Genomic DNA, 17847 nt, shown 5'->3' with positions numbered 1-17847 from the left:
TTTACTCACTCCAGATATCTGCCTGCTATGGTTGTTTAGTAGTAATTGCTACTATGCCCCTCCTAAATCTTTCTATGAGATCAGTAGACTGTACAACATGGTCTGGGACTTATGTTGGCACTGAACTGGAGCATGCAGACATCTAGGGCAGGTAACAGGAATGTGTTTAAATGAGGACTAACTGCACTGCAGCCTGTAGGACTCAACTCCTACAACGTTTTGATACGTACAGGCAACTCTACTGGCCACAAATATACTTACATTTACCTGGAACTGATATTACATGTAGAACTTGTGAATATTATCTTTCATCTGTAAAATTCACTCTGAGAATGTAAGATGCCATCAATTGACTTTTAGTAGATCAACAAACAGACAGAGAGCTCCAAGTAGATATCAGTGTGTTTATTCAGTGTGTCAATAATTTAGGGAAGATGGGAGCGGGGGGGTAGTGTGTGGTGCCTCTGGCAGTGTTCGTCTGTACTGTGAATCCACCGAAAGCCTCTGACACTCTCCCAACAATACAGACAGACCAGTCAATCGCTCTAGTCTAGAAAAGGCCTAGTTCTATAGCCGCCACTCAGGAGGAAATAGCTGCGACCCACCATTAGGAAGGCTAAATAGCTACCACTCAGGAGGAACTAGCCGCGGGCCCACCATTAGGAAGGCTAAATAGCTACCACTCAGGAGGAACTAGCCGCGGGCCCACCATTAGGAAGGCTAAATAGCTACCACTCAGGAGGAACTAGCCGCGGGCCCACCATTAGGAAGGCTAAATAGCTACCACTCAGGAGGAACTAGCCGCGGGCCCACCATTAGGAAGGCTAAATAGCTACCACTCAGGAGGAACTAGCCGCGGGCCCACCATTAGGAAGGCTAAATAGCTACCACTCAGGAGGAACTAGCCGCGGGCCCACCATTAGGAAGGCTAAATAGCTACCACTCAGGAGGAACTAGCCGCGGGCCCACCATTAGGAAGGCTAAATAGCTACCACTCAGGAGGAACTAGCCGCGGGCCCACCATTAGGAAGGCTAAATAGCTACCACTCAGGAGGAACTAGCCGCGGGCCCACCATTAGGAAGGCTAAATAGCTACCACTCAGGAGGAACTAGCCACGGACCACCATTAGGAAGGCATTTCTCTAAGGCATAATTTCTACAGTGGCTATAGTGAGATACAGTCTTCAGTCACTCACACAGTAGCACTTTTGTCCCAGAGAAAAAAAATATACAGATCTCTACCGTACATGACCCTTCCCTGCTAGCTGTTCTCTGTGGCTAGCATAAGGATAAGACAACTGAGCACATTCTGCACTACGGCTTATGTGCTGTAGCAACCGAAGGCTAGCCGTAGCCGAGCACTTAAGGTTAGTGGAGTGCTATGGCTCTCTAAGGCTACAGCCTAGCGCTGTGGCTAGCGGTCCTCTCCTCCTGTTAGCCTAGCTGTCCCCCTCCTCCTTTTAGCCTAGCGCTGTGGCTAGCCGTCCCCCCTCCTGTTAGCCTAGCGCTGTGGCTAGGCGTCCCCCCCTCCTGTTAGCCTAGCGCTGTGGCTAGCTGTCCCCCCTCCTGTTAGCCTAGCGCTGTGGCTAGGCGTCCCCCCTCCTGTTAGCCTAGCGCTGTGGCTAGCTGTCCCCCCCTCCTCCTGTTAGTGGTCCGTTAGCCGTGCTGAGGGTGGTGCTGCAGAATGCTCTCCTCTGTAGACACGCAGGATGGCCTCACACATAAACCGGAACTGACACTTGAACACAAACATAAAAATAGTCCAGTCACATACAACAAACATACCAAAGGAATTTGCAGACAGTCATTAGGGTTTCAGTCAGGGCTCAAGGCTGGTCTTGGAGGACCGTAGCTAATGGTTAGACGTATAGGTGTGCTTGTGTGTACCGTGGTCTGGATCATCATGGCCCTCTGGTCTCGGAGCGTCCTGATGATGTCCAGAGGGAACACAGGTCGTCCGCTCTCCAACAGCGTCAACGCCGTCTCCATGGTAATGAGAACACCTGTACGCCCAATCCCAGCGCTGCAATTACATCAACAACATACATGAGGTGTTATAAGTCTTGCAACCCTAGAGGGGTAGTTTGTGTGTGTGAATGTGTGCGTGTGTGTACCTGCAGTGCACCATAAGTGGCGTGTCTCCTGTCCTCCTCTCCCTAACAGAGGTGATGAACAGCAGGAAGTCTGAGGGGTCATCAGGTACACCATGGTCTGGCCATGCTACATACTGCAGGTGGGTCACCGAACGCTCCTTTCCCAGCTGGAATCACACACACGTATAGGATAATAAACACAGAAGGAAAACAGCTGAGAGAACAATCAATCAATCAATTTTATTTTATATAGCCCTTCTTACATCAGCTAATATCTCGAAGTGCTGTACAGAAACCCAGCCTAAAACCCCAAACAGCTAGTAATGCAGGTGTAGAAGCACGGTGGCTAGGAAAAACTCCCTAGAAAGGCCAAAACCTAGGAAGAAACCTAGAGAGGAACCAGGCTATGAGGGGTGGCCAGTCCTCTTCTGGCTGTGCCGGGTGAAGATTATAACAGAACCATGCCAAGATGTTCAAAAATGTTCATAAGTGACAAGCATGGTCAATAATAATCAGGAATAAATCTCAGTTGGCTTTTCATAGCCGATCATTAAGAGTTGAAAACAGCAGGTCTGGGACAGGTAGGGGTTCCATAACCGCAGGCAGAACAGTTGAAACTGGAATAGCAGCAAGGCCAGGCGGACTGGGGACAGCAAGGAGTCACCACGGCCGGTAGTCCCGACGTATGGTCCTAGGGCTCAGGTCTCTCAGTTGGCTTTTCATAGCCGATCATTAAGAGTTGAAAACAGCAGGTCTGGGACAGGTAGGGGTTCCATAACCGCAGGCAGAACAGTTGAAACTGGAATAGCAGCAAGGCCAGGCGGACTGGGGACAGCAAGGTGTCACCACGGCCGGTAGTCCCGACGTATGGTCCTAGGGCTCAGGTCTCTCAGTTGGCTTTTCATAGCCGATCATTAAGAGTTGAAAACAGCAGGTCTGGGACAGGTAGGGGGTTTCATAACCGCAGGCAGAACAGTTGAAACTGGAATAGCAGCAAGGCCAGGCGGACTGGGGACAGCAAGGTGTCATCATGCCCGGTAGTCCTGACGTATGGTCCTAGGGCTCAGGTTCTCAGAGAGAAAGAGAGAACGAGAGAATTAGAGAGAGCATACTTAAATTCACACAGGACACTGGATAAGACAGGAGAAGTACTCCAGGTATAACCAACTAACCCCAGCCCCCCGACACATAAACTACTGCAGCATAAATACTGGAGGCTGAGACAGGAGCGGTCCGGAGACACTGTGGCCCCATCCGAAGAAACCCCGGACAGGGCCAAACAGGAAGGATATAACCCCACCCACTCTGCCAAAGCACAGCCCCCGCACCACTAGAGGGATATCCTCAACCACCAACTTACAATCCTGAGACAAGGCCGAGTATAGCCCACAGAGGTCTCCACCACAGCACAAACCAAGGGGGGCGCCAACCCAGACAGGAAGATCACGTCAGTAACTCAACCCACTCAAGTGACGCACCCCTCCCAGGGACGGCATGAAAGAGCACCAGCAAGCCAGTGACTCAGCCCCTGCAACAGGGTTAGAGGCAGAGAACCCCAGTGGAGAGGGGAACCGGCCCGGCAGAGACAGCAAGGGCTGTTCGTTGCTCCAGAGCCTTTCCGTTCACCTTCACACTCCTGGGCCAGACTACACTCAATCATATGACCTACTGAAGAGATAAGTCTTCAGTAAAGACTTAAAGGTTGAGACCGAGTCTGCGTCTCTCACATGGGTAGGCAGACTGTTCCATAAAAATGGAGATCTATAGGAGAAAGCCCTGCCTCCCGCTGTTTGCTTAGAAATTCTAGGGACAATTAGGAGGCCTGCGTCTTGTGACCGTAGCGTACGTATTGGTATGTACGGCAGGACCAACTCGGAAAGATAGGTAGGAGCAAGCCCATGTAACGCTTTATAGGTTAACAGTAAAACCTTGAAATCAGCCCTTGCCTTAACAGGAAGCCAGTGTAGGGAAGCTAGCACTGGAGTAATATGATCAAATTTATTGGTTCTAGTCAGGATTCTAGCAGCCGTATTTAGCACTAACTGAAGTTTATTTAGTGCTTTATCCGGGTAGCCGGAAAATAGAGCATTGCAGTAGTCTAACCTAGAAGTAACAAATGCATGGATTAATTTTTTCTGCATCATTTTTGGACAGAAAATTTCTGATTTTTGCAATGTTACGTAGATGGAAAAAAGCTGTCCTTGAAACAGTCTTGATATGTTCGTCAAAAGAGAGATCAGGGTCAAGAGTAACGCCGAGGTCCTTCACAGTTTTATTTGAGACGACTTTACAACCATCAAGATGAATTGTCAGATTTAACAGAAGATCTCTTTGTTTCTTGGGACCTAGAACAAGCATCTCTGTTTTGTCCGAGTTTAAAAGTAAAACGTTTTCAGCCATCCACTTCCTTATGTCTGAAACACAGGCTTCTAGCGAGGGCAATTTTGGGGCTTCACCATGTTTCATTGAAATGTACAGCTGTGTGTCATCCGCATAGCAGTGAAAGTTAACATTATGTTTTCGAATAACATCCCCAAGAGGTAAAATATATAGTGAAAACAATAGTGGTCCTAAAACGGAACCTTGAGGAACACCGAAATGTACAGTTGATTTGTCGGAGGACAGACCATTCACAGAGACAAACACACACTGTCTCTTTTATGAAAGATATTTTAATAAATTAAATTAACCTGGATATGTGATGATTGTAATGGAAGATGGATGAGATGCGAGGAGAGAGAGAAACAGTTAAAAGTGTAGGGTGTGGTAACTCAGTTACTGTGATGGGAGATCTGGAGGAGAGTAGAGAGAGGAGAGTAGAGAGGAGAGAGGGAGGAGAGTAGAGAGCGGGAGGAGAGTAGAGTAGAGAGGGAGAGATGGAGGAGAGGGAGAGATGGAGGAGGGATAGAGGAGGGGAGTGTGTTGTCCAGCCTGTGGCTCCATGCAGGGATTAATTCTGACAGCCAGAGGAACAGATGGGCCAGCACAGCAGTGTAGTGTGTGTGTACTCTTTGGCAGGCTATTATTGTAAAGGAGAACGTGTTCTATATTAACCTCTGTGGTGTAAAGGTAAATAAACACAATGCCAATGGAAGCAGAAACACGTGGAGCTGGCTGGGGATAGTTTGGTCAATGTTTCCTGTGGAGAACTCACACACACACACACCTCCTGTTATGTGAGTCAGGTCGTGTGTGTTACCTGTGTGTGTGTGAGGGTGAACTGGCGTGTGACGTAGGCCAGGTTGCATTCCTCGGAGTGGCAGCTGACTCTCAGGTACCCATAATCAACCACTTCAGGAGGGTGTGGCCAGTACTGGTGGCACTTAGTCTGAAACACACACACAATAGATTTTTGACATTCATTAATATTGATTTACTAGAGGCTATAACACATCTTTAAGCTCTGAGACATTTTATTTTACTGAGCTGTGTTCCATATTTCTGAGTCAGTGCTTCACTCAGTGTGTTCTCCCAAACATCTCAGGACATTCTCAAGGTCAGGACTTATATTATATCAGGAGATGAGTGGAAACTGACTGTCAGCCTCAATGTGTGTGTGTGTGAAGTACCTGTGGAATATCAGCAAGATGATCAATTAGTGAGAGCTTCAGGTTACCAAGCAACAGGCAGGCAAAGACGCAGACAGCTACTCACAATGAGCCTGGGACCTTGGTAAACCTGTGTGTGCTGTATCCATTCTCATTCGGTAAATGTGTGTTTCACTCTTTGAAAGAGAGAGGAGAGAGTGTGTCCGTGTGTATACCCGTCCTCTCTCGGTGAGTGTGGTGAGCATGATGATGGTGTGTGTGCGTTGCTCCCACACACTCTGCCAGAAGTGAGTGCAGGTCTGAGGCAGCGGTCCTTGAGCTGCAATGTAGCGCAGACACACACCAGACCCTGGGGGCACCACCTGACACACAGAATATACAAATACAGCATAATTACACACAAGTCAACAAGGACAACACTAAACACACAGTGTGTACTGACCATTATGTGGCTTGCATTGATGTAGTCCTCTTGGTCCTGAAGTACCACTCTGGAGATGTCATCTGACAGAACAAAGAGTTTGAGAGTGTGTGTCAGAGATGGAGTCAGAACAAGACCCGCACAAACCACCCCAGACCCGCACAAACCACCCCAGACCCGCACAAACCACCCCAGACCCACACAAACCACCATACCAGCTCAACAAACAAAGCACAGTGTCCTGTCCTCCAGCTCCCACAGATTCAGGACATTAGGGAAGATAGGTACACTGGCACTGGTATGTTGAGTCACTCCTACTAGGACATAGAACTGTATGTACTCACAGGGCAGCACGTCCTTGTATCTGTTCTTGTCTGTGTTCTCTGGGAGACGAGCGCAGGCTACTGATAGGTCAGGCTTCCTCATGTACAGGTTCTACAACACACACATCATCACCATCACTCACTACGCTCTTCTGTCTGGATTGTCAACAGCAGGTTTTATTGTGATGTGAATGACTAGTTATTCCCAAAGTGCATTTGTTACATTTAAACACACAAGCAAGTCCCTTTCATAGTGTTGTTGCCTAACTAAAACACACCTCGAAGTGGAAGGTGAGAGTGCCTGTCTGGATTCCCCTCTCCAGTTGTTTCATGGACTCTTCAAGTGTCTGGCCTCGTTCTGATTGGCCAGGCAGAAGCAGTGGATCACTGTGTGATTGGCCAGTCAGAGACAGGGCAGAGGGAAACTGCAGCAGGGGGGCCACACGGCCTGGACCTAAACACACACAGTGTGTTACCTGCAACAGTGTCTGATTAGCAGGGCCATTCTCTCACTCTCTCTAGTGTGCGTGTTACCTTTGCGTCGTATGAGCAGAGCCAGTTCTCTGGAGTGGGACTCTCTGCTGGCTCTTATGAACATGACAACCTGGTCATGCGTGTGTTCAGAGATGTCGCGACCGTTGATCAACACGACCTGGTCCCCTTCCAACAACCTTGGCTCAACCCGCCCCGCCTACAATCAATTAATCAATCAACAAATCAAGCAAATCACATTGGATTAATCTAAAGTACTGTTTACAAAGGCATTAGCAACACAGATAAACCAGAATACATGGTCACTTACAGGGGAGTCAGGGTTGACTTGGGATATGGCCAGAGGCATCTTCTGGTCCACGCCACCCTGAGAACAGGAACACAGTCAGGGATACAGGAATGGTACTGTATGTAACAGAGTGTGTGTGATTCATTGAAGGGGAGACTCACTTTGACATTGAAACCAAACTTTCCGTTGTGATCAGGTGCGAGACGCACCAATAGCAGGTCTCCATCCCCCAGAGCACGCTGCAACACACACACAATTGACTGAATCTGGCACACAGATGAGATACTTTATCCCAAATACATGATCACCCCCACACCCGTGTCTGTCTGGGTAACTGACCTTGTCCCGGTAGTGAGAGGTGGCCTCAATGTCGTCCTCTCCTGTGCTGATATCATCAACTTGCGACAATCCGCCCCCTTGGCTGTGTGTACCAGAAACACTGATATAGATACTGTGTTCAGAACATACTCCAACATGAGAATGTACTTTACACTGATACAATTTCATACCGTGTGCAAGTGTGTGTGTGTCTGACCTGTGTGTAGGCGTGCCCTCCTGGATGCCCCTGCTGCTGCTGAGGGAGACCCTGTAGGTGTAAAAGACGTCCTCCCCCTCTGAGACGTCTCGCAGGTCATTGTTCAGCTCCACTGAGGAGGGGCGGGGTTTACGGGCGCCATGACGCACACGAGGACTCCGCCTAACAGAGAGAGACAAGGTAGGATGAAGTTACCCCTAGACACAGCTACTCCTTAACATGATATCTCCTGCTGTAGCAGTGTGTGTGGTGTGGGCAGTACCAGTTGGGTGTGAGCGGGGGGGATCGGGATGGCAGGCTCTTGGTCTCCAGGTGTTCTGACGAGGTAGACCCCCTCAGAACCGGGTTCCACTCCATCCCACCCATCACTTTCTTACACACTGGACCACTGCAGAGGAGACAAGTGTGCAGATGAGTAAAAGAAAGAGAGAAAGATGGTGTCTGTTATGTGTGTGTGTGTGTGTGCGCTTGCCTGTCTGTTTTAGTGTTGCCCAAGGCCCAGTGTTGTGAGAGCAGCTTGTTGTGTATCTGGGTTGCCAGGTTGGCGTAGTGTGGGCTACGGGTTGCCTTGTTGGAGTGGAAGAAGCAGTGATGGTCCACACATGACCTCCACAGGCTCTTACATGCCCTGTGACAGGGCAGGACCAGGCTCACCACACAGTCCTGCGTCTCCCCCTGGAACACACGTTATGAAGACAACACTAAGGCCAGCCAATAGGAGAGCAGGACACACCATTTTGAGCCAATCAGGACTCACATGTTTGCGTCGGAGCTGCATAAGGAAGCGTTTCCTCTTGAAGGATATCTTGATGATGTTCACCCTGCAGGAGACAATACATACTCAGGGTGTGGGTGTGTGTGGGGTGTGGGGTGTGTGTGGGGTGTGTGTGTGTGGGGTGTGGGGTGTGTGTGTGTGGGGTGTGTGGTGTGTGTGTGGTTTGGGGTGTGTGTGTGTGTGGGGTGTGTGTGTGTGGGGTGTGGGGTGGGTGTGTGTGTGTGTGTGTGGGGTGTGTGTGTGTGGGGTGTGTGTGTGGGGTGTGGGTCTGATCATAAGTCCAGGTGTTCACCAGGGGAAGAAGCTGGAGCAAATCATGTTACAGAAGATAGCCACGCCCCCTGAGGCCAATCCCACCAATAGAGGGGAACTGTTGGAGTCCTGCGAGAAAGACAGAGATAGAATAATGAGAGGAAGCCGAGGGAGCGTCAGAGGGAGACATACGGAGGTACTTACCATGGCAGTGTGTAGCTCCACTCCATACAGCTCCAGTGTTCTTGCTGTATTGAGAAAACACAGCTCTGCTTCACTCTGCTTCAGCCCCCTGAAACAGCACATGAATAGGATAGGTTGGTATCAGCATTATGCTAACAGCTCCACCATGTCCTCTAGTAGGCCAGGGGGTGCTGTATACACGCCTGGCCTCTGGGTGTGTGTACCTGTGCCCTGGGTACAGAGCCTCCACTCTAGACAGGAAGTCATCGTCCTGCTCCGGGAGGAAATGGCTTTTGGACAGGTAACCAGGGAGAAGGTCTGGGGAGTAGTCACCAAGCTCAGCTACAACACAGAGAGAGAAGACCGAAAGAGAGAGAGAGAGAGAGAAGAGGAGAAAGAGAGAGAGAGAAGAGGAGAAAGAGAGAGAGAGAAGAGGAGAAAGAGAGCGAGAGAGAGACAGTGAAAGAGCGAGACAGATTATGCTAAACCCCCAGACAGACAACACACTAATAAGACCAAAGAAGAGAGCGTGACTTACACTGCACAGCGTAGGAGGCCAGTACTACAGCTGCACTCAGAGGACACTTCAACCTGCAGGACACACACTTTCTCAATGTAACGTCACACTGTTTACACCACTAGGTGGAGTAAGAGGGAATGTATGTGTATGTGGGAGCTCAGTGTCTGACCTGCCCTCTCTGATGTCACTCCTGATCTGGAGGAAGTACATATGCCTGCAGACACACAGGACAGTAGAGGAGACGGTTATCATCTGAATCAGACATATACTGTACATCCTAATGACACACACTCTCAACATAGTCTACAGGTACACAGACACACACAGGGGATCTGAACCCAGGTCTCCCATTGGAGAACCCAACCAACCTCTTGACCATTAGACCAAGAGGAAATTCCCTATTGGGCCAAAGGTTCCACTGATTTTGAAGTGGCAGGCAGGGCTACCTTGTCACGAGACCATGATCCCTACTCATGTCCCTACCTGGTCTGGTCATGCTGTAGAGAGTTGGGGTCTGAGATGAAGAATCGGACTCGGAGGGTCAGGTAGAAGGGAGAGACAACTCCTGTAGGACAGAGTCACTGTCAGACACAGCCCGATGACCTCACCTCTGACCTTAATCATCCATCACCCCTGACATGACCCCCCACAATCCACAGAATTCAATCTTAAATTGAACATTGATAATTTATCGAAATGCACACTGGACTAAAGAGTAGGATGTCACTGGGCTCAGGCTAAACAGTAGGATGTCACTGGGCTCAGGCTAAACAGTAGGATGACACTGGGCTCAGGCTAAACAGTAGGATGACACTGGGCTCAGGCTAAACAGTAGGATGTCACTGGGCTCAGGCTAGACAGTAGGATGTCACTGGGCTCAGGCTAGACAGTAGGATGTCACTGGGCTCAGGCTAGACAGTAGGATGTCACTGGGCTCAGGCTAGACAGTAGGATGACACTGGGCTCAGGCTAGACAGTAGGATGTCACTGGGCTCAGGCTAGACAGTAGGATGTCACTGGGCTCAGGCTAGACAGTAGGATGACACTGGGCTCAGGCTAGACAGTAGGATGTCACTGGGCTCAGGCTAAACAGTAGGATGTCACTGGGCTCAGGCTAAACAGTAGGATGTCACTGGGCTCAGGCTAAACAGTAGGATGACACTGGGCTCAGGCTAAACAGTAGGATGACACTGGGCTCAGGCTAAACAGTAGGATGTCACTGGGCTCAGGCTAAACAGTAGGATGACACTGGGCTCAGGCTAAACAGTAGGATGTCACTGGGCTCAGGCTAAACAGTAGGATGACACTGGGCTCAGGCTAAACAGTAGGATGACACTGGGCTCAGGCTAAACAGTAGGATGTCACTGGACTCAGGCTAAACAGTAGGATGACACTGGGCTCAGGCTAAGGTCTCATTTAGTGTTTCTTACCTTTCAGCTGCTTCTTCAGTGGTTTGTTGGCCTCTAGCCACCTCTGCAAGACAAACAAACTATGTTAATCAAAGACATTATGCTACATTCACCATCTGTTGTGTGCGTTTTAGAGTACTCACTAAGTGTGTGTGTAGCTACTCACAAAAGAGTGTGTGTGAGCTGTGTTAGTGTAAATACTCACTAGAGAAAGAGTGTGTGAGCTGTGTTAGTGTAGATACTCACTAGAGTGTGTTTATATGTGCATGCGTGTGTGCGTGTGTGTAGCTGCTCACAGGAGAGTGTGTTTGAGCAACAATGGTGGTGTTGGAGTCTCGTAGCTGCAGACTGAAGAAATGTCTCTCCTGCAGACCCAGCTGGTTACACACCTGCTCCAGCAGAACCTCCCCTGCATCCTGCTTCTGAGAGATGCAAAACACACCTTATACTGGGAGTCACTCAGTGTGTGTGTGTGTGTGTGTATGTGATATTGTAGTACAGTATGGTTTGGTAAAGCTTCTCTAATGAGTGTGTTCTCCAGGTCAAGGTTGTGTGTTGAGATCAATGGGAAGCTGAGATCTGAGTCTCCCGGTCTGCCCTTCTGACACTGCTATCATTACCACTCTACAGAGATGGATAGGAACTACAGTGGGGGGAAAAAAGTATTTAGTCAGCCACCAATTGTGCAAGTTCTCCCACTTAAAAAGATGAGAGAGGCCTGTAATTTTCATCATAGGTACACGTCAACTATAACAGACAAATTGAGAGAGAAAAAAATCCAGAAAATCACAATATAGGATTTTTAATGAATTTATTTGCAAATTATGGTGGAAAATAAGTATTTGGTCAATAACAAAAGTCTCAATACTTTGTTATATACCCTTTGTTGGCAATGACACAGATCAAACGTTTTCTGTAAGTCTTCACAAGGTTTTCACACACTGTTGCTGGTATTTTGGCCCATTCCTCCATGCAGATCTCCTGTAGAGCAGTGATGTTTTGGGGCTGTCGCTGGGCAACACGGACTTTCAGCTCCCTCCAAAGATTTTCTATGGGGTTGAGATCTGGAGACTGGCTAGGCCACTCCAGGACCTTGAAATGCTTCTTAAGAAGCCACTCCTTCGTTGCCCGGGCGGTGTGTTTGGGATCATTGTCATGCTGAAAGACCCAGCCACGTTTCATCTTCAATGCCCTTGCTGATGGAAGGTGGTTTTCACTCAAAATCTCACGATACATGGCCCCATTCATTCTTTCCTTTACACGGATCAGTCGTCCTGGTCCCTTTGCAGAAAAACAGCCCCAAAGCATGATATTTCCACCCCCATGCTTCACAGTAGGTATGGTGTTCTTTGGATGCAACTCAGCATTCTTTGTCCTCCAAACACGACGAGTTGAGTTTTTACCAAAAAGTTCTATTTTGGTTTCATCTGACCATATGACATTCTCCCAATCCTCTTCTGGATCATCCAAATGCACTCTAGCAAACTTCAGACGGGCCTGGCTTAAGCAGGGGGACACGTCTTGCACTGCAGGATTTGAGTCCCTGGCGGCGTAGTGTGTTACTGATGGTAGGCTTTGTTACTTTGGTCCCAGCTCTCTGCAGGTCATTCACTAGGTCCCCCCGTGTGGTTCAGGGATTTTTGCTCACCGTTCTTGTGATCATTTTGACCCCACGGGGTGAGATCTTGCGTGGAGCCCCAGATCGAGGGAGATTATCAGTGGTCTTGTATGTCTTCCATTTCCTAATAATTGCTCCCACAGTTGATTTCTTCAAACCAAGCTGCTTACCTATTGCAGATTCAGTCTTCCCAGCCTGGTCTACAATTTTGTTTCTGGTGTCCTTTGACAGCTCTTTGGTCTTGGCCATAGTGGAGTTTGGAGTGTGACTGTTTGAGGTTGTGGACAGGTGTCTTTTATACTGATAACAAGTTCAAACAGGTGCCATTAATACAGGTAACGAGTGGAGGACAGAGGAGCCTCTTAAAGAAGAAGTTACAGGTCTGTGAGAGCCAGAAATCTTGCTTGTTTGTAGGTGACCAAATACTTATTTTCCACCATAATTTGCAAATAAATTCATAAAAAATCCTACAATGTGATTTTCTGGAGAAAAAAAAATCTAATTTTGTCTGTCATAGTTGACGTGTACCTATGATGAAAATGACAGGCCTCTCATCTTTTTAAGTGGGAGAACTTGCACAATTGGTGGCTGACTAAATACTTTTTCCCCCACTGTACATATGATCTCTGCACATCAGGAGAGTGTGTGTCTGTGTATACTCACATTGACTGTAAAGGTCTGGATAGTGTTGTCCAGTAGTTGAACCAAACAGAGTAGATCAGGCTTGGGCATGTCTGTTACCGCGGGTTACTCAACCTCATACACACACATTCACTTTCTCTCACATACACGTCTATCAGAGTCCAAAATGTGTATGCACAGCAGTATTCTAGAATATTGGACCGTTGGCTTTCATATTTTTTTGAATTCTTAACGCGGCTCAAGCAATTTCTCCAACTGTCAACACATTCAAATGAATAGAGGGACATGGAGTCACGTTGGTTGGGAATGTTGGGGAGGTACCCGTTAGGGCTGTGCGTCTCCCCGCGGACAGTGGTCTCAGAGACGCGTAGCTATGTCACGAAGGGATGCCGGACTATCACGTCTCTGTGTCTTTGCACTCTGATTTACGCTTCACTCACACACACTGATACAACCCTCAGTCCATTTCTCCACAACCTGGGGAGAGAGATACAACACACACACACCTTAATGAAACACCTCCAGACTGGAAATTATGATGATATCTGCTCATGTAGTTTTGCCCCTCCCTAAGGATGACATCGTCTGCAGAGAACCGCCCCTTGTCATTCGCTCTCACACACACACTTTACTTTTTTTTTTTTTTTTTTTTACATTTTAGTCATTTTAGCAGATGCTCTTTTCCAGAGTGACTTACAGTTAGTGAGTGCATACAGTGAGGGAAAAAAGTATTTGATCCCCTGCTGATTTTGTACGTTTGCCCACTGACAAAGACATGATCAGTCTATAATTTTAATGGTAGGTTTATTTGAACAGTGAGAGACAGAATAACAACAAAAAAATCCAGAAAAACGCATGTCAAAAATTTTATACATTGATTTGCATTTTAATGAGGGAAATAAGTATTTGACCCCTCTGCAAAACATGACTTAGTACTTGGTGGCAAAACCCTTGTTGGCAATCACAGAGGTCAGACGTTTCTTGTAGTTGGCCACCAGGTTTGCACACATCTCAGGAGGGATTTTGTCCCACTCCTCTTTGCAGATCTTCTCCAAGTCATTAAGGTTTCGAGGCTGACGTTTGGCAACTCGAACCTTCAGCTCCCTCCACAGATTTTCTATGGGATTAAGGTCTGGAGACTGACTAGGCCACTCCAGGACATTAATGTGCTTCTTCTTGAGCCACTCCTTTGTTGCCTTGGTCGTGTGTTTTGGGTCATTGTCATGCTGGAATACCCATCCACGACCCATTTTCAATGCCCTGGCTGAGGGAAGGAGGTTCTCACCCAAGATTTGACGGTACATGGCCCCGTCCATCGTCCCTTTGATGCGGTGAAGTTGTCCTGTCCCCTTAGCAGAAAAACACCCCCAAAGCATAATGTTTCCACCTCCATGTTTGACGGTGGGGATGGTGTTCTTGGGGTCATAGGCAGCATTCCTCCTCCTCCAAACACGGCGAGTTGAGTTGATGCCAAAGAGCTCGATTTTGGTCTCATCTGACCACAACACTTTCACCCAGTTCTCCTCTGAATCATTCAGATGTTCATTGGCAAACTTCAGACAGGCCTGTATATGTGCTTTCTTGAGCAGGGGGACCTTGCGGGCACTGCAGGATTTCAGTCCTTCACGGCATAGTGTGTTACCGATTGTTTTCTTGGTGACTATGGTCCCAGCTGCCTTGAGATCATTAACAAGATCCTCCTGTGTAGTTCTGGGCTGATTCCTCACCGTTCTCATGATCATTGCAACTCCACGAGGTGAGATCTTGCATGGAGCCCCAGGCCGAGGGAGATTGACAGTTCTTTTGTGTTTCTTCCATTTGCGAATAATCGCACCAACTGTTTTCACCTTCTCACAAAGCTGCTTGCCGATGGTCTTGTAGCCCATTCCAGCCTTGTGTAGGTCTACAATCTTGTCCCTGACATCATTGGGGAGCTCTTTGGTCTTGGCCATGGTGGAGAGTTTGGAATCTGATTGATTGATTGCTTCTGTGGACAGGTGTCTTTTATACAGGTAACAAACTGAGATTAGGAGCACTCCCTTTAAGAGTGTGCTCCTAATCTCAGCTCGTTACCTGTATAAAAGACACCTGGGAGCCAGAAATCTTTCTGATTGAGAGGGGGTCAAATACTTATTTCCCTCAAAATGCAAATCAATTTATAACATTTTTGACATGCGTTTTTCTGGATCTTTTTGTTGTTATTCTGTCTCTTACTGTTCAAATAAACCTACCATTAAAATTATAGACTAATCATTTCTTTGTCAGTGGCCAAACATACAAAATCAGCAGGGGACCAAATACTTTTTTCCCTCACTGTACATTATTTAATTTTTTTCATACTGCCCCCCCACCCACACACAAACCACCCCCCCACACACACACAAACAAAACCACACACACACGCCCAGTGAGTACTTTTTGTGTCTGTGAAGCAGTATCATGCTGCAATGAGTAATGCAGCGGGTATGTGTGTGTGTCTGTCGGTAATACATTATTATCTGTCCAGTCTGAACATGTCCGTCCTCCCTCCCTCCTTTTCTCTCTCTCTCTTCCTCCCTGTGCAGACTGCTGAATGATAAGAATGTTAAATATTGTCAGAGACGAGCTCGCCCATCCACAGGCCTAGGAACTGATCTCAGATCTACATGCAAACGCATGGCAGTGTTGTTTACACACCAGCTCTACTGGGCATCAACCCAATAACCCATGCTTTTAATAACAGTAGGTGTGTGTGTGTGTGTGTGTGTTAATGTAGGCTAAGGTGAGTGGGCCAGGTCTTTCTCTAGGCCTATGACACACACACACACAGGTTAATGTTTGTACTCACTCTGAATACATTACAGTGAGTAGAACACTCTCACACGCCTGATTTTCCATAATGATAATGACATTCACACCAGTTAGAACTGAACTGCCTTAACTATTTTAAGACACTGAGTTTTTTTAAGTCTAGACTGTTGAGGGCAGTATTGGTATACAACATCGCCTATTTAAAGTGTATCAGATAGGCCTGAGATTTGCTCCTGGTGGCATTGGCGAACTTGTTATCAGACGTCATCTCGGTTATCGATTCAACTGGTGTATCGCAATAACTAACATGGAGAATAAGATAACGTCCAATATCCTTAATGGTAGGTTATTTGAAACCTACAGCCTCGACGTGGACTTTAAACTAAGTAGGCTCTATGAACGACCAACATAAACGTAGCCTAATGTTATAGGTTCTTCTACTGCTATACTCAACATGCCATTCAGCAACTTTACTTCACTTCAGATATCAAGTTGATCCTGGCGGATTGTTATGAGAACACAGACAATCTAGTTAGAGAAGATCAGTTAAAATACCTCAGTAGTCCTGGATTTGTGAACTTTGTCATGTCCGTTGATACTACCGCTGTTAAAACCCTCGGAACCAGGCGCGTCGCGCGGGCAGGTGGAGGTAAATATCCGGAAAGAGAGATTCCCGCTGCCCCGCCCCTTCTCAATGCGCGCTCGCGCCTTGATGGATGCGCGTTCTGGTCCTCAGCCACCCCCGATGTAGGCACAGCAGATCATATTATTTCTTATCAGAGGAAGCCGATATCATGTAATCTGTTCACGCAGCCTTGCAGGACTGTAGAGGAGTGACACCCTGATTCACCAGAACAAGGGGTTGAATATCCTTTGCAAAATCTAAACTTCCAGAGATGTGAAAGTGAAACTCGGTCTAGGTTCTTGGCTGGTCCGAAAAAGAGTGGAGTACCTCTCAAGTCTTGTTCATTGGGACTACTTTGATAACACATCATTCTTTCCTTCCATCCTTGAAGTAGCCTAGGCTACTTATTCATAGGAGAAAACGAATGGTGCCTCTGCATAGCTTCCACATGTCCTGTCTTGAGGAGGCTCATCAACTGTCCAGTCAGGGGCTCGCTTCCTCTCCTAAAGCAGCGTCATCTCCTTGTCTCTTCTTCTTAATCTCAATAGTCTAATGACTCCCTCTCATTGTCTCAATTCCTCGTTCATCTGTACTCATCCAAAAAGTCAGATATTTCCATACCAGTGCAGATGAAGGTAATGAGACCTGTCTAATTACATCCCCAATTAAAATGTGACTTTGTTATCCGATTGAGACAATCATATTACTATCAATACACTTGTCTGTGTCCTAACAGTTTATGTCAGGGTTCTTCAATTCCGGTCCTGGAGGGCCGAAACACTTCTGTTTTTTTTATTTCTACCTGGTAGTTAATTGCACTCACCTGGTGTCCCAGGTCTGAATTAGCCCCTGATTAGAAGGAGAGGATGAAAAACAGAGGTGTTTCGGCCCTCCAGGACCGGAATTGAAGAACCCTGGTTTATGTTGTAATCCTGTTTTAACAGCCTGAGATGCAGCCTGTAATTTACTCCCATTGAACCTCTCTGGGATCCTGCTGCCATCTACAGACGAGACGAGGTACTGCTGAAGCGGGTGTTCCTATAGGCAGGGCAAGGGTGTCAAGTTTTAGTTTTTTCCTTTCAATTCGTGTCCAATTAATTCGTGTAGACAACCAGGTGAGGGGAGATCCTAACTAATCAATGACGTTAATTGATCAATCAAGTACAAGGGAGGAGCAAAAACCCGCAGACACTTAGTCCCCCTAGGACAGGGGTGGACAAACTTTTTGGCTCAAGGGCCACATTGGGATTTTGAAATTCAACAGAGGGCTGCACAGATTTTTTGGAGACCGATTTGTTTGTCAAAATCCATTTGCAGCCCAGAAAAGGGGCA

The 17847-nt window shown here is 47.5% G+C and overlaps 1 protein-coding gene across 3 annotated transcripts; it reads right to left on the bottom strand.

The window, feature by feature from the left end:
• Nucleotides 1-418: 418 nt before the first annotated feature.
• On the bottom strand, nucleotides 419-17190 carry LOC121543236 (tyrosine-protein phosphatase non-receptor type 3-like). Of its 3 annotated transcripts, none has more exons than XM_045226009.1 (26): nucleotides 16446-17190; nucleotides 13122-13577; nucleotides 11137-11262; nucleotides 10862-10904; nucleotides 9915-9996; nucleotides 9601-9645; nucleotides 9450-9502; nucleotides 9136-9253; nucleotides 8933-9020; nucleotides 8769-8857; nucleotides 8459-8522; nucleotides 8174-8376; nucleotides 7964-8089; nucleotides 7702-7863; nucleotides 7506-7605; nucleotides 7328-7405; nucleotides 7188-7244; nucleotides 6920-7076; nucleotides 6664-6839; nucleotides 6407-6497; nucleotides 6084-6145; nucleotides 5857-6003; nucleotides 5293-5421; nucleotides 2115-2260; nucleotides 1888-2023; nucleotides 419-1738 (listed from the first exon to the last, which is right to left on the bottom strand). In XM_045226009.1, exons 2-26 carry the CDS (start codon nucleotides 13188-13190, stop codon nucleotides 1646-1648), a joined length of 2640 nt encoding a protein of 879 aa, XP_045081944.1. In that variant the 5' UTR covers nucleotides 13191-13577; nucleotides 16446-17190; the 3' UTR covers nucleotides 419-1645. The 3 variants fall into 3 exon arrangements, with proteins under 3 accessions (XP_045081944.1, XP_045081946.1, XP_045081945.1); XM_045226011.1 differs by having other exon boundaries at nucleotides 7506-7587; XM_045226010.1 differs by having other exon boundaries at nucleotides 11137-11259.
• Nucleotides 17191-17847: the final 657 nt, after the last annotated feature.

Source organism: Coregonus clupeaformis, chromosome 17 (assembly GCF_020615455.1).
Source record: "Coregonus clupeaformis isolate EN_2021a chromosome 17, ASM2061545v1, whole genome shotgun sequence".
Taxonomy (NCBI): domain Eukaryota; kingdom Metazoa; phylum Chordata; class Actinopteri; order Salmoniformes; family Salmonidae; genus Coregonus; species Coregonus clupeaformis.
The sequence above is the reverse complement of the archived record's forward strand: the minus strand, read 5'-3'. Positions and strand labels throughout refer to the sequence as shown.